Source organism: Staurois parvus, unplaced genomic scaffold, assembly GCF_062004578.1.
Source record: "Staurois parvus isolate SC_StPar_1 unplaced genomic scaffold, SC_StPar_1.0 ptg000356l, whole genome shotgun sequence".
NCBI classification, from domain to species: domain Eukaryota; kingdom Metazoa; phylum Chordata; class Amphibia; order Anura; family Ranidae; genus Staurois; species Staurois parvus.
In genome coordinates, this window is record NW_028318152.1 from 2,025,213 (window position 1) to 2,039,377 (window position 14,165).

General features: G+C 41.5%; 1 protein-coding gene across 1 annotated transcript in view; it reads left to right on the plus strand.

The window, feature by feature from the left end:
• The window catches only part of RBL2 (RB transcriptional corepressor like 2), a 132,427-nt gene that overhangs the window by 95,976 nt on the left and 22,286 nt on the right, over positions 1-14,165 (plus strand). The window contains exons 12-15 of the mRNA XM_089684776.1: positions 663-800; positions 2,769-2,933; positions 3,840-3,957; positions 11,153-11,389. Of these exons, the coding sequence (XP_089540902.1) occupies positions 663-800; positions 2,769-2,933; positions 3,840-3,957; positions 11,153-11,389 (658 nt within the window). The remainder of the gene's footprint in view (positions 1-662; positions 801-2,768; positions 2,934-3,839; positions 3,958-11,152; positions 11,390-14,165) is intronic.

Genomic DNA, 14,165 nt, shown 5'->3' on the forward strand with positions numbered 1-14,165 from the left:
TCACTAACCTGGTCAAGTATGTGATTGAGACTTCACTCTGACTTTCTTGATTAACATAATTTGCTCCAGTGTGTCAGTACTGCAGACAGAGTTAGCCAGGCAACTAGCATTTCCAGATGGATGGCAGCAGTGGTATCCTGTGCATTCCTTTTTATTATTAAGTTACTTCAAAAAAGCTTTGTAATAATAAATTTTACTGTAGATACTACTTCCAGGCTACTAAAGTTAATGCATTTGTTGCATAGCTTTTCTGCTGAAAGTACCTATGGAACTACTATAGTTCTTGCAGAGTGGAGGAGTCATTGGGTCTGCCTGAACTCGTATCTATCCCTTCAGCTGAGATCATGTATTACTCTAAATGGGCAGGATGGTCATGATGGGAGGTGTGATTATTTTCACCATAGGGGAAGTAGAATGTATTTTGGTGAACACACCTACTTTAAATGTTTGTAGTATATATGATGTGATTCACATTGATACACACTTGTTCTTTGTATGATTTTGTTATTGAATGAAATGGATATCTCCCTCTAGGTGCTGATCTGGCAATTGCTACATTTCATTGCCATTCCTGCTCTTCCCACCTACATAATGTATCCATTTTTGTAAAGCAGATACAGCCATTGTGAAATTACGTAGCTGAACTGTTCTCTATTTTGCAGAGTATTCTGGAGCAAGAAATCTTCCACAAGTCCCTTCTAGCATGCTGCCTCGAAATTACCATCTTTTCCTACAAGCCTCCAGGCAACTTCCCTCAAATCATGGTCATGTTTGACTTGGCACCCTACCATTTCTACAAGGTATGTATGACGAGTTATTGCAGACATAACATCTGTTATATACCAGACCTCCAGAATAATTCCGTTCTTTTATATGTATTTGACAGTAACATTTACATCTTTGTCATATAAATTTTTCGTCAAATAAACCTGTCATGACAGAAATATGGCAGACAGCTATTGCTGCCCCTTGTTTTAAAAATGCTAGTTGCCGGACATTTATGCTGATTTGCTAGGTTTACATCACCAATCTGAAACTAGTGTGGAGATCAGGAAAGTTGGAGAAAAGTCCTTGTTTAAAGGTCACAGGCTGAAAATATTGAAGCAAAACTGTCAGCATGAAAACAAGGAAAGCAACAGCATTGGCAGCCTCCATGTTTCTGTCATAATGGCTATTTGTAATAAAGGGTATTTCAACATAATACTACAAACTAATGTTAGGAATTCCCCCTTTCCCTATAGTCCAATATTTATTGGAATTGGTTGAGTGTAAACACAGCAATGCCTGCTTTTTTCTGGTCAGCTGTTCGAAGATCAGAGACTGTGGTCCCTCAGTGTACTCCATGTCAGGAATTGAAGTTATAGTATAACTGAAGACACTTTTTTAAAGTTTTGGATTGTGTGTAGAGGGATTAGATCCCCTGTCAGGTTTTTATTGTTCTCTGTGTCCCTATTAAGGAGATTTCACCCTCTCTATTTGTCTTTTTTACCATTATCACAAAGTGTGAAAGTGAAAAAAAATCCCAAACTTTGAGTTTTCACCAGAACTGTAATAGAGGGAAATCTTTCAATGGGGCAACTAGCTTTGATGACCTCATTGACAATCAAGGTTTCCCTCTTTTTGGAGAGATTTCCTTTCACATCCTAGTTTAGCTATGGGATATGAAGTGAAGGGAAATCTTCTCAGTGGAAACCAGATTACTAAAAAAAGATAAAACTGACAGGATTTATAACCTTTAATTCCTCTGTCCAAATTTTTGCTGTTTCACTTTTTTTTTTTTTTGCTGGTCCAACACCCCACATTCCCCTTCCTGGCCAACATTCTTGTCCTTCCCCATCACTTATCCCAGGAGGCTTCAGGAGTAAGGACTTGAAGCTGGCTGGTGAGTTTGTCATCGTTGACCACCTGCCTGAACCTGGAAAAAGCAGCTTTCTCACCATTACCTATAAGGACCGAGGCTGTTATACCTGAGCAGTGGATCACAGCAGGACAACACTGGGCAGGTAAGTATGTAAGTCAACAACAATGCTCTATAACAGGCAAGAGGGGGAAAAATTGTGGTGATTAAAGAGTTTTGCGTAGAAAAATGTATACTGAAGCAGTGTTATATATTTGCTACCAAAGGGTGTCACTGTTCCTTCATCTAATGTTTGGCTTAGTTGTTGCACTGATTCTATCAGTCAATGCAATAGTATTTTAGTGTTCCGAATTGATTAAAGTCCAACTTTTTGGTTTTGGATAGGAAGAGTTAGAATCTCAATTAAAGTGATACTGAAGGCATTTATTTTTAATTAAAAAGAGGTTATGCTTACCTGCTCTGTGTAACGATATTGTACAAAAAGGTCGCTTTTCTCCTCTTCTGGCAGTCCACACCGGTGATGTCCGCTCTTCCCTCCTTCAAGTGCCTCCTGTAGCAAGCAGGGTGCTAAGGTGGCACCTATGTATGTGCTCTCCTGTTGGATCCCAAGCCGGGCTGTCTGCATCCTTAGAAAGGACATTATAGGTTCCACTGATGTCTGTATACCCGTTGAAATGATTTTACATTACTTTCTGTCCTGGTGATATGCAGTCACCATGAGAGAACACTAAGAGAGATTTTCCTAATGGGGACATAGCAGAAAAAACACCTTTACCACTCTTTTAAGAAAGAATAGTGAATTGAGTTGAATTTTCATTGATTATTATATTGCTTATTATATTGCTTTGTGTTTGTGAATGTTCTACTGTTTAATATTAGTGAATATTTTAGAAGTATAGTGTATTTCCAGGTGATTGAACTTCTTATTAAGGCAGAAGAAGGCTTATGTCGGGAAGTGGTAAAACACCTTAACCAGATAGAGGAACAGATTCTGGAGAGTATGGCGTGGGCAGAAGATTCACCATTATGGGACAAAATTAAAGATAACGCAGGCAAAGTTCCATTGTGTGAAGAGGTATAGCAACTACTTTTCTGCAGTTTTTTCTTTAACATGGAATCATGAAGCATGACGCTAGTAGTATTTTTGTCTATAATCTGCAGACATTTACTCTGATTACTAACTTTACTATTCAATAGTAATACTAATTTAGGTATTCCTTATCTGTACCAGTAGGTGGGAGGCTGTGGAAACTAGGCAGATGATGCATGAAATAGCAATGTGTGATGTATGCCATCTCAACAACAATCAGCATAGATCACCAGTTAAAGCACCTTTTTAAGTCACGACAAGAAATAAGTCACATACAGGGCAAACATAAAAAAACATATAAGAAATAACATTAAGGGGTAGCTATTAATTACACCTTGGGTACAACTGTAATATAGATCTACTATATGTAATCTGTTATTAGGGCAGACAATCTTCCCATGGAGCCCAAGACTTGTGAAATTTATCAGACTGAAACTGTGTCTATGACATGTTTTTCTCACGAGATTAGCTAACCCAAAACTAAATTTCAAGATAATACCAGTTATTGCAGAGATTATTCTAAATACTGCTCTCCAAAAACTGTGAAGATATACACAGGACCATAGTATGTGTCTCAAGGCACCAGCTTGGGTGCATCCCCTGCAACAGACGTTGTCAGATGCTGCTGTGAATTTGGCTACCGTATAGACAGTCCTATACCATCTGAGATTGGATTTTTTGAGACTTTCCCCAGTAGTTTATGCATTTAGAATATGTAGGTTTCCTAATTAATGTAAAAGGGAAGTCTGTTGTCCCCTACATTTTTCCTGCTGTAGACTTACCCTTGTGAGGCCTTTCCACACCTGGAATCACACCCTTAGAAAGTGAGTGATAGGGTTTTATGTTTTTGCACAGCTTTGTCTCATTTAACTGTATTATTATATTTTACAGGTTATGCAGCCACACCACTTTGAAAGGTCTGCTGGTAACAACACAGCCAGTTCCTCAGCTCCTCTTACTCCAAGAAGAGTCAATGAAATCCGTGCAGATGCATCTGGCCTAGGAAGGAGTAAGTTGTTTTACTTGTCCATGGAAGGACACCGGTGGCTCCACCAATTTTTTTTTTTTATGTAAACATGGCAGCAGTTTCTCACAATGTCTCCTAAATGATTGTAAAATATTATTAGGGCTCATGTACACTGCAGCTGATCAAATCACGTTTAGGAGCTGTTCAGCGTTTTTTTCAGCAGCCCCTGAACTCACTATAAGGCTTTCCTATGTGTCCATGTACACATCTTCGTTTACAGTCGTTTACAGGCATTTGAGTTTACAGTCGGTTTTTTGAACTCAGAAAACCTGCGTTCAGCAGTCGATTTTATCAGCATTTCAAACGCAAAACGTTTGTAAATGTGGCAAATCGCGTTTATAAGTGTTTGCGTCTGAAATTTTTTTTAACTCTTCCAGTTCCGATGCTGTTCAGAGCCTTTTTTTACCATGAAAAATGCATGCAAAGCGTTTTCAAGGTACTCAGATGGACTGAAAGTTCAAACCTAATCTTAGAAACCTTTTTACCGAAAAAATAGTTGATGCTTGAACCAGACTTCCAATAAAAAGTAAGTGAATGCACACATTTGGGACAAACATAAATCTATACCGGGACACAAAGGGTAAAAACAAGGGACAGACTCTATGGACCACTTGGATTTCTTTGCTATCATTCTTCTATGTTTGTATGTCACACATTGAAAAATTAATAATTACCAATTTTAATTAACAATAACTGTCAAAATTACTGAGAAGGTAGTTTGAGCACTCCGGTTTTATAAAATGCCCATCATTCTCTACTTTGAACTCATTTAGAGCAACAGTACTATAAAACTGGATTCTTCAAAATTGTATTTCCAAAGAATCTTCAATTTACTCATGGCCTTAAGGCCTGGAAGTGAAAAAGAGGTGCGGTGGAATTGAAGCTGTTCTGTGCCAGTTAATACTTTTTCAAAAGTGAAGTGGGTCTCTGCTTTCATATACCATAAGGACAGACAAAAATCACAGGTGTGGCATATGAAAGTTACTATAAAATATGCAACAATGTAACTGCTATCAAATAATGTATACAAAGATGGTTTTGAGTAGCAGCCAACGTATACCTATTAGAAGGGAGCAGAAGCCCTAGTAAACTCTTTAGTGATGCTCAGTAGAAAAAGTATTATATTTTCTATTTGGATATGCAGCTAGTCATGGAAAAGTGCTGAATAGCGTGCAACATTGTAAACTCCTGTGCACCTCCCCACTTTCACCTCTAGTCCCTTAAAGTGTGACTGCACATTTCGGGTTTTTTTGTATTTCTTTTTCAACAAATTTTTATTGATTTCTGCAAGGTTCCAACAACAACTGGAAGCTTAGCTATCCAGAACAAAAGAAAAGTACTAGCCTAAAAAGGCATAAGTGTGTGTTGAGTCTCATTCGGTCAGTGGTACCTAGTCAAAATAGTATCATGTACTATCAATAAACACAACAAAATTTAGAGTAAGCAAAGACACTCAACCCCAGTCCCGAACCAGTCACATCAAAATAGGGAAATTAGGCAGTGGAGGCGTCCCCCAACCATTTAGCCCATATTCTCTAAAACTGTCGAGGGCAACCTCTATTTGCATAGGTTGTTTTGTAGAGTGGCAATTGGGAGTTCATCAGATGTTTCCAGTATCCATGTGTAGGTGCTGTGGGTTTCTTCCAATGAAGTGTATTCGCCTTCCTGCCATAAAAAAGCAGTAGTCCCAATAGTGTTATCTGCATTGTGGGCACAAGGCCAAGAAGACAGATCCTTGGGGACCTGCACAAGTGTGTTGATGATGCCGGCCACAGATTCCCAAAACAACTGAATCACTGGGCGTGTCCAGAAAATATGGGAAAAATCACTGTCAGCCCAATCATAGTGCCAGCACATTGCAGGAGTATTAGGATCCAAACGGTGTACCCTGTATACTGAAGTAGGCCCTCTGCAGGATTTTCAATTATATGAGCCGGTCCCTAAGTGAGAGTAGTTGTTTGAAAGGCGTAGCCTACATGTCTGTCCAGTCCTCATCATCCATATCCGGGATATCCGATAGCCACTTTTGTCTAAGGCTAGATAAGTCAGGTAGCACCACTGTTACAAGATGTGAATAAATCATGGAAGTAGGTTTGTAAGGGGATCAGAGCAAAGGTCTTCCAGGTCTGAACATTTCAGCTGAATATATCTATGGGTAAATTGGCTGAAGGCATTTGCAAGCTGCATATGTCTAAACATGTAATGTAGAGGGACATTATAGGCCAGTGGTGGTGAACCTATTGCAAACGTGCCACAGCGGCCACACAGAGCCCTCTCTGTCAGCACACAAGCCAAGTCACTCCAGCATCGCCCCAGCAGCCAAGCATCAGATAACAGTGCACATAGGGGCCGTGCACATGCTCATAAAGGTGTAGCGACACCAGGTGATGATGTCACAAGCTGCGACTCGTCCTAGCTTTCACATGGCCAGTAAGTGCGCTGCCATAGATACAGTGGGGCAAAAAAGTATTTAGTCAACCACCATCATAGGTAGACCTCAACTATGAGAGACAAAATGAGAAAAAAAATCCAGACAATCACATTGGCTGATTTGGAAAGAATTTATTTGAAAATTATGGTGGAAAATAAGTATTTGGTCACCTACAAACAAGCAAGATTTCTGGCTCTCACAGACCTGTACCTTCTTCTTTAAGAGGCTCCTCTGTCCTGCACTCATTACCTGTATCAATGGCACCTGTTTGAACTTGTTATCAGTATAAAAGACAGCTGTCCACAACCTCAAACAGTCACACTTCAAACTCCACTATGGTGAAGACTAAAGAGCTGTAGGACACCAGAAACAAAATTGTAGACCTGCACCAGGCTGGGAAGACTGAATCTGCAATAGGCAAGCAGCTTGGTGTGAACAAATCAACTGTGGGAGCAATAATTAGAAAATGGAAGACATACAAGACCACTGATAATCTCCCTCGATCTGGGGCTCCACGCAAGATCTCACCTTGTGGGGTCAAAATGATCACAAGAACGGTGAGCAAAAATCCCAGGACCACACGGGGGGACCTAGTGAATAACCTGCAGAGAGCTGGGACCAACGTAACAAAGGCTACCATCAGTAACACACTACGCTGCCAGGGACTCAGATCCTGCAGTGCCAGGCGTGTCCCCCTGTTCCCTGCTTAAGCCAGTACATGTCCGGGCCCGTCTGAAGTTTGCTAGAGAGCATTTGGATGATCCAGAAGAGGATTGGGAGAATGTCATATGGTAAGATGAAACCAAAATAGAACTGTTTGGTAGAAACACAACTCGTCGTGTTTGGAGGAGAGAGAATGCTGAGTTGCATCCAAAGAACACCATACCTACTGTGAAGCATGGGGGTGGCAACATCATGCTTTGGGGCTGTTTCTCCGCAAAGGGACCAGGACGACTGATCCATGTACAGGACAGAATGAATGGGGCCATGTATCGTGAGATTTTGAGTGCAAACCTCCTTCCATCAACAAGGGCATTGAAGATGAAACGAGGCTGGGTCTTCCAACATGACAATGATCCCAAACATACCACCCAGGCAACGAAGGAGTGGCTTCGTAAGAAGCATTTCAAGGTCCTGGAGTGGCCTAGCCAGTCTCCAGATCTCAACCCCATAGAAAACCTTTGGAGGGAGTTGAAAGTCCGTGTTGCCCAGCGACAGCCCCCAAAACATCACTGCTCTAGAGGAGATCTGCATGGAGGAATGGGCCAACATACCAGCAACAGTGTGTGCCAACCTTGTGAAGACTTACAGGAAACGTTTGACCTCTGTCATGGCCAACAAAGGATATATAACAAAGTATTGAGATGAACTTTTGATATTGACCAAATACTTATTTTGAACCATAATTTGCAAATAAATTCTTTCCAAATCAGCCAATGTGATTGTCTGGATTTTTTTTCTCATTTTGTCTCTCATAGTTGAGGTCTACCTATGATGCCAATTACAGGTCTCTCTCATCTTTTTAAGTGGGAGAACTTGCACAATTGGTGGCTGACTAAATACTTTTTTGCCCCACTGTATATATATTGGACTGGCTGTGAGTTTCAATATATTCGTTTTTATTAACACAAGGTTTTAGCTTGCGCTGGTGGTCAGTGGAACTTTGCCCCCTTTTGCTGGTGGTCAGTGGAAGCTGTTATTGTGTTTTTCTTTTAAGACAAAAGATGTTAATTTATGAGTTTTTTTCTAAACTAAAACCTCAGTATTCAGGTTTAATTGCAGTGTTGGCACTTTACAATAAATAAGTGGGTTTTGGGTTGCAGTTTGAGCACTCAGACTCTAAAAGGTTCGCCAACACAGTTATAGGCCGAGCGCAAGGAGGTAAAGGACATCATTGTCCCATTGTCCACTATATGAGTGGCTAGACCTGTTGTGTTTTACCCATATTTGTGGATCAAGCAAAACATAAAAGTGATGTAAAGAGGGGTTATTCCAGAGGGGTGTGTGAGGGGATAATGTTGAAGTGTCATGCGTTTCTAATTGAAGCCCCAAATTCCAGGCCCTAATTGTTGTTACCATAGAGGGGGTGAGAGGGTACGGTGTCTTAAGGCCATGAAAAAGTATGCATAGCAGGGCCTCTAGGGAACCTAAAACCGTGGACTCCAGCATAGTACTAGCATTAGTGATGTCAGGTTGGAGCCACCAATGTGCTGTAACCAGTTGTGTGGCTAAAGAGTACTTATGGCAGTCTGGTAGAGCCAACCACCCCTGTAGAGATGGGCGCATCAAAGTAGTCAGCTTATAACATGGAGTTTGTGGGCTCCAAAGGAAGGAGGAAAATAACCAATTTAGTTGAACAAAAAAAGATTTGGGGATCCATTGAGGGGAGTGGCTAAAAGAATATGTAATTTTGGGGAGTAATTTCATTTTGCCCAAATTTATGGGGCCCAATAAAGACAACGGCAGGTTGCCCCACGCCTTCAGCTTAGCCTACATTTGTTGCATAACAGGCATTAGATTTAAGGAAACAATCAGCAGCAAGACGAGAACCACAACCCCTAGATAATGAAAGGTAGTGACCCAGTGTAGCTGGAGATCCCTTGGGGCCTGTGCCAGGGCACTGTCGTCAATAGGGAACAGTATCAATTTATGTCAGTTGACCCGAAGGCCAATGACAACAGAGAAGGTATTAAGGATTCGAAGGGCTCCATGTAGGGATGGACCCACATCATGCAAAAATAGTAACATGTTGTCGGCATACAGGGCCACCCATTCCTAAACCCACCCCACCCGTAGCCCCTGAACCTCGGGAGACACCCAAAGGGCCTCTGCGATAGGATCGACTGCCAAGGCGAAGAAGGTCAGGGAAAGAGGGCAACCCTGTCTAGTACCACAGGACAGCTGAAAAAGAGCTGAGAGACTACCTCCCCCCCCCAACCTAATGGAAACAGTAGGATGAGAATATCAAATATGTAACCAGCTAATGAAACGAGTAGGCAATCCCATTCTATATAACATTTCCCATAAATGCGGCCACTCCACCGTATCAAACGCCTTCTGAATATCTAATGGGGCTACCACACTGGTCCCAGTATGGAGATGCTGTGCATGTATGTTTGTGAAGAGTCTGAGAATATTAATGTCTGTGGATCTGTGGGGCATAAAGTCTGTCTGATCTGAGTCTATTAGGGAGCTAGTAACCCTGCTTAGCCTGGTATTTAACAGTTTAGTTAGTATTTTAAGATCACAATTTAAGAGAGCAATGGGCCTATAAGAAGCGCACAATGTGGGGATCCTTCGGACTGTTATGAATCATTGTGATATGCGCCAAATGCATAGAGGGAGGGAGAGACTTGGCCTCGAGGCATTGAGAATACAAAGATGCCAGCCATGGGGCTGTGTGGTCACTATGAGCCTTCTAAAAATCCTTGGGGATATTGTCAGGACCCAGAGCCTTTCCAGAAGGGAAGAACATAACAGCACACACCTCGTTAACGATAAAGGGGCGCACCAGGTTCTCTCTTTTCCTGATCCGACAACCAAGGGATGTAATAAATTCAGAAGATGTGAAATGTCGAAATCAGAGGGAAGTGAAGAAGCATATAGCTGTTAGTAATACTTACTAAACTCTTTTAAGATCTCCTCAGTAGAGGTTACCATGGTGCCCCCTGACGTGCATATTTCGGAGAGGGGATTAGGAGACCTGTCATTTTGTGTGAGCATAGCTAGAAACTTTCCATTCATATCCCCTTGTTTGAAGAAAACCTGCTTACTATCTTTCAAGTCTAGCCTGGTCGCCTCCGCCATATGAAGTTTGCAGGTCCTGTTTTGCAGAGCTGAGACCTCAGAGGCTTGCTCCTTGTACACAGCAGCTATGAGAGAGACATATTTTCCTTGAAGATATGCCTTAAATGCATCCCAAACCAGACCAGGGGGGCAATCCCTCATTAGTCTGCCAGTAAGTTTGAATGGCAGTAGGAACCTCATCTGTGATCTTCGGGTGTGTAATCATTCGGGGCCCAATCTCCACAAATAGGCATTACGTGTACTGCACATTTAGTTTAATTACACTTTAATTGACTAATCCCATAGCCTAATCCCCCATTGCCAGTCTTATACGCTCTTGTCCCTGATCCAGAGACATATGGGCTCTTTAGTCTGGTTGGCACTGCTTAGTTGCTTGTCAGAATCATTTCTACCAAGACTTCACATATGCTGCATACTCTCCTTCAGTCCTCTAGAGTGTTCCAGAGTATCAACCATATGTTTGGATTGTGCTTGCTTTTTACAAATGTCATCTTAAATAAGACTTCTTAGAGAGGAGGCTGCATGGAACCAGTTGCATGGACTAGGGAAGCCTGCTAGTGCCAGAAATAAGGTAATCCACCATATCTCTTCACCCCTACACTAAATGAGCATTTAATCCTTGCAGTGTGGAGGGGGGAACAGGTAATGGTACATGTGAGGGACAACGGAAATATCAATCAAAAATGACATCTGCAAATGTATAAAGCATGTCAGTGCGAGGGAAAAAAAAGAGCTTGAGTTAGCATATCCAGTGGTTTAGAAGAAGGCAGTGTAAAGAATGTCTAGTACAAAAATGAGCTGGGTACAAACTTACAACCCTGTCATGCTGTGAGTGAGAACTGTGTGATCCTGGAATTGCAGATAACTGTGTATAAGCTATTATTTTTATTGTGAACGGACCTGTGATAACACTTTATATATTTTACTTTTTATCGTCAGACCCCTCTTCTTCACCCACATTATGTGAACGATACAGCTCACCTGTTGCTGGCACAGCTCGAAGACAACTCTTTGTAGATTCAGAGAGCCCATCTGATGGAGGAAGCCCAGCACAAGCTTCTCCACACTCTTCTGGTGAAACAACCACCCCACCGGTTCCTGGGCAGACACTAGTAACAATGGCTACTGCTACAGTTACAGCAAACAACGGGCAGACGGTCACCATCCCTGTGCAAGGTGAGTTCACAGCTATGAATGTATACCAAACAAAGCGGTGATATAGGTGATTTTTCTTTATTTTTAAGACACAATATATGTAATATTTAACAGAATAGATCACAGGGCAAATGATCCAAAATAAATGATATAGCTATTTACATAGAGCTTACATAGATTACATAGTGTACAATTTACTTTGATGTGAAGGTTTGTGTCTTCTTTTTTTTCTAAAGAAAATTGACAAAAATGTATAGGCTTTAACATCTACTGTCTTAGGCTCCATGCACATTTGTGCAACTTGTGTGACTTTGGACAGTAGAGTCGCATGACAAGTCACACCCCATGTTTTCTAATAACAACCGGTCAAATATGTGAGACTTAAAGTTGCAGTGACTTTAAAATGGTTCCTGTACTACTTTTGGTCCGGCTTTCATGTGACATGAGTACCATAAACTGCAATGTAAAACCTCAAAAGTCGCATGAAACTCGTAACTTAATGTTATCAATGCCACAGTTGTGCAACAATCAAAGTCAACAGCTAAAGTGGCTTCCAAGTGGCACCCATCCAAAGTTGCATCAAAGTCGCAATGGAAATCACACAACTTTGGAGTTGCACAAGTGTGAAGGAGCCTTACCTCTGCCTGCACGCAGTCTGTAAACGAAGCATCTTGCTGGAAGTACATTTATAAACCTTCCCCACTTGAGAGCCAATAGGCAATACATTGCATGGCTGCTGGTTCCCAACCCCGTCTGTTACTAACAGCTTAGGTCCCCACTGATGAATGGAAGAAGAGTGACTCTTGACCATTTGATCACTATGACATATGACATATAGGCAGACTAAAGACTTTATTGAAGATAAAGAGAAGCCTTTAGTCTGCAGATGAACACTGCCACTGTGAGGCTACAGTGAAATCAGTTTTAATTGTAACTCTAATTACACTCACCGGCCACTTTATTAGGTACACCTTGCTGGTGCTAAGAAAATATCCCCCACACCATTACACTGCCACCACAAGCCTGAACCGATGATACAAGGCAGGATGGATCCATGCTTTCATGTTGTTTACGCCAAATTCGGACCCTACCATCTGAATGTCACAGCAACCAGCCTGCCCATTCTCCTTTGACCTCTGACATCAATAAGACATTTTCATCCACACAACTGCCGCTCACTGGGTATTTTCTCTTTTTCGGACAGTTCTCTGTACCACCCCAGAGAAGGTTGTGCGTGAAAATCCTAGCAGATCAGCAGTTTTTGAAATGCTCAGACCAACCCGTTGGCACTAACAACCATGCCACATTCAAAGTCACTGAAATCCCCTTTCTTCCCCTTTCTGATGCTTAGTTTGAACTTCAGCAAGTCATCTTCAGCACAACTACATGCCTAAATGCATTGAGTTTCTGCCATGTGATTGGCTGATTAGCAATTTGTGTTACTGAGCAATTGAACAGCTGTACCTAATAAAGTGGCCGGTCAGTGTATATTATTGTAAAAATGTTAAACATTTAGTGCATTTTTAGTCTAATAAAAGCAACAGAGCAGAATTTGTTTTATGAAAACAGAGTTCCAAATAAAAAAGGCGTATATCTACTTAAAAAATATATGAAAACCTTTATAAAGTGGCATTAAGTTTAAATTTAAAAAAAAATAGCTGACAGAGTTTTCATGAGAGAAGAGACCCTATCGATCTCTTCTGTCAGAAGTGCCTCCCTCTGCCTGTTAGCTGTTATGTACATGTACAGTTCATCATATATATATTGGGCATGCACAGTTCATCATATATTTATGGTGAAGATGGCAGTGCCCAGGACCAGTAGGTGTGTTGACAATGTAGTGTTGGAGGGTACTGTTTGGCAGCCAAGTCTGTCACAATGTGCTAACATGCGGTGCATACTAACACATTATGGCATAAACCACCCAAGCGGCATTGAATACTGCTTTAAGGCAGGCAAATTAGTCATAGGGTTTATTTATACATTTTTTCATGTAAGAGGCAAACAACTTTCATCCAGCATTTGCACATTTTCTTCAAAGGAATCCAATACAAAATGTGAAAGTTATGTGAATCTTGTGTAAAAAGATTTAGAAATGGACCCCCATGGAGCTATTGTCCAAGTTAATCAAGGCGTGCTGACGCTTCCAAATTTGGCCAGGGCATTTAGGTACCAATGATGTTTGGTCATGAAAGGTTAAAACCGCCTAGGGAGTTGATTTTACTAGGGCTTGGTTCACACAAGTGCCATTTTGTGGGCCGTGGCATGGCAGCTGATACATTTGAATGGGCTGCTGTGCCTTGAAAAATGCAGGGAAAAAACCCCTGCATCTTTCCAGAAATCTCAGCCCACACTGGGAACTGAACTACAGTGCAGTTCCCAGTGTGGGCGAGATTACCAGTGTGGGCAGCATGTCATTAAGATTTATGGCACCCACCCGCAGGTCCTGCATTTTTCGTGTGGGTGATTGCAGCTGGGGGATGAAGTGCAGGTCCCGCAGTGGCTTTTACCCACAGTAGTGTGAACCGAGCCTAAAACTGGTGCACTCGGTATCTGGTGCAGCTGTGCATTGTAACTAGTTAGCTTCTAACTTCAGCTTGTTCAGGTAAACTTTGACAATAAAATCTGGAAGCTGATTGGTTGCTATGCAGAGTTGTACCAGATTTTTGCACTCTCCAGTTTTAGCAAATCTCCCCCATAATGATAAAATCTTTTTGGAAGTTAAAGAAATATTGGTAAAGCACAGTGCTAAGTTGTTCAATCAAAATGTTTTGAAACGACAACAGAGCAGCTGGCA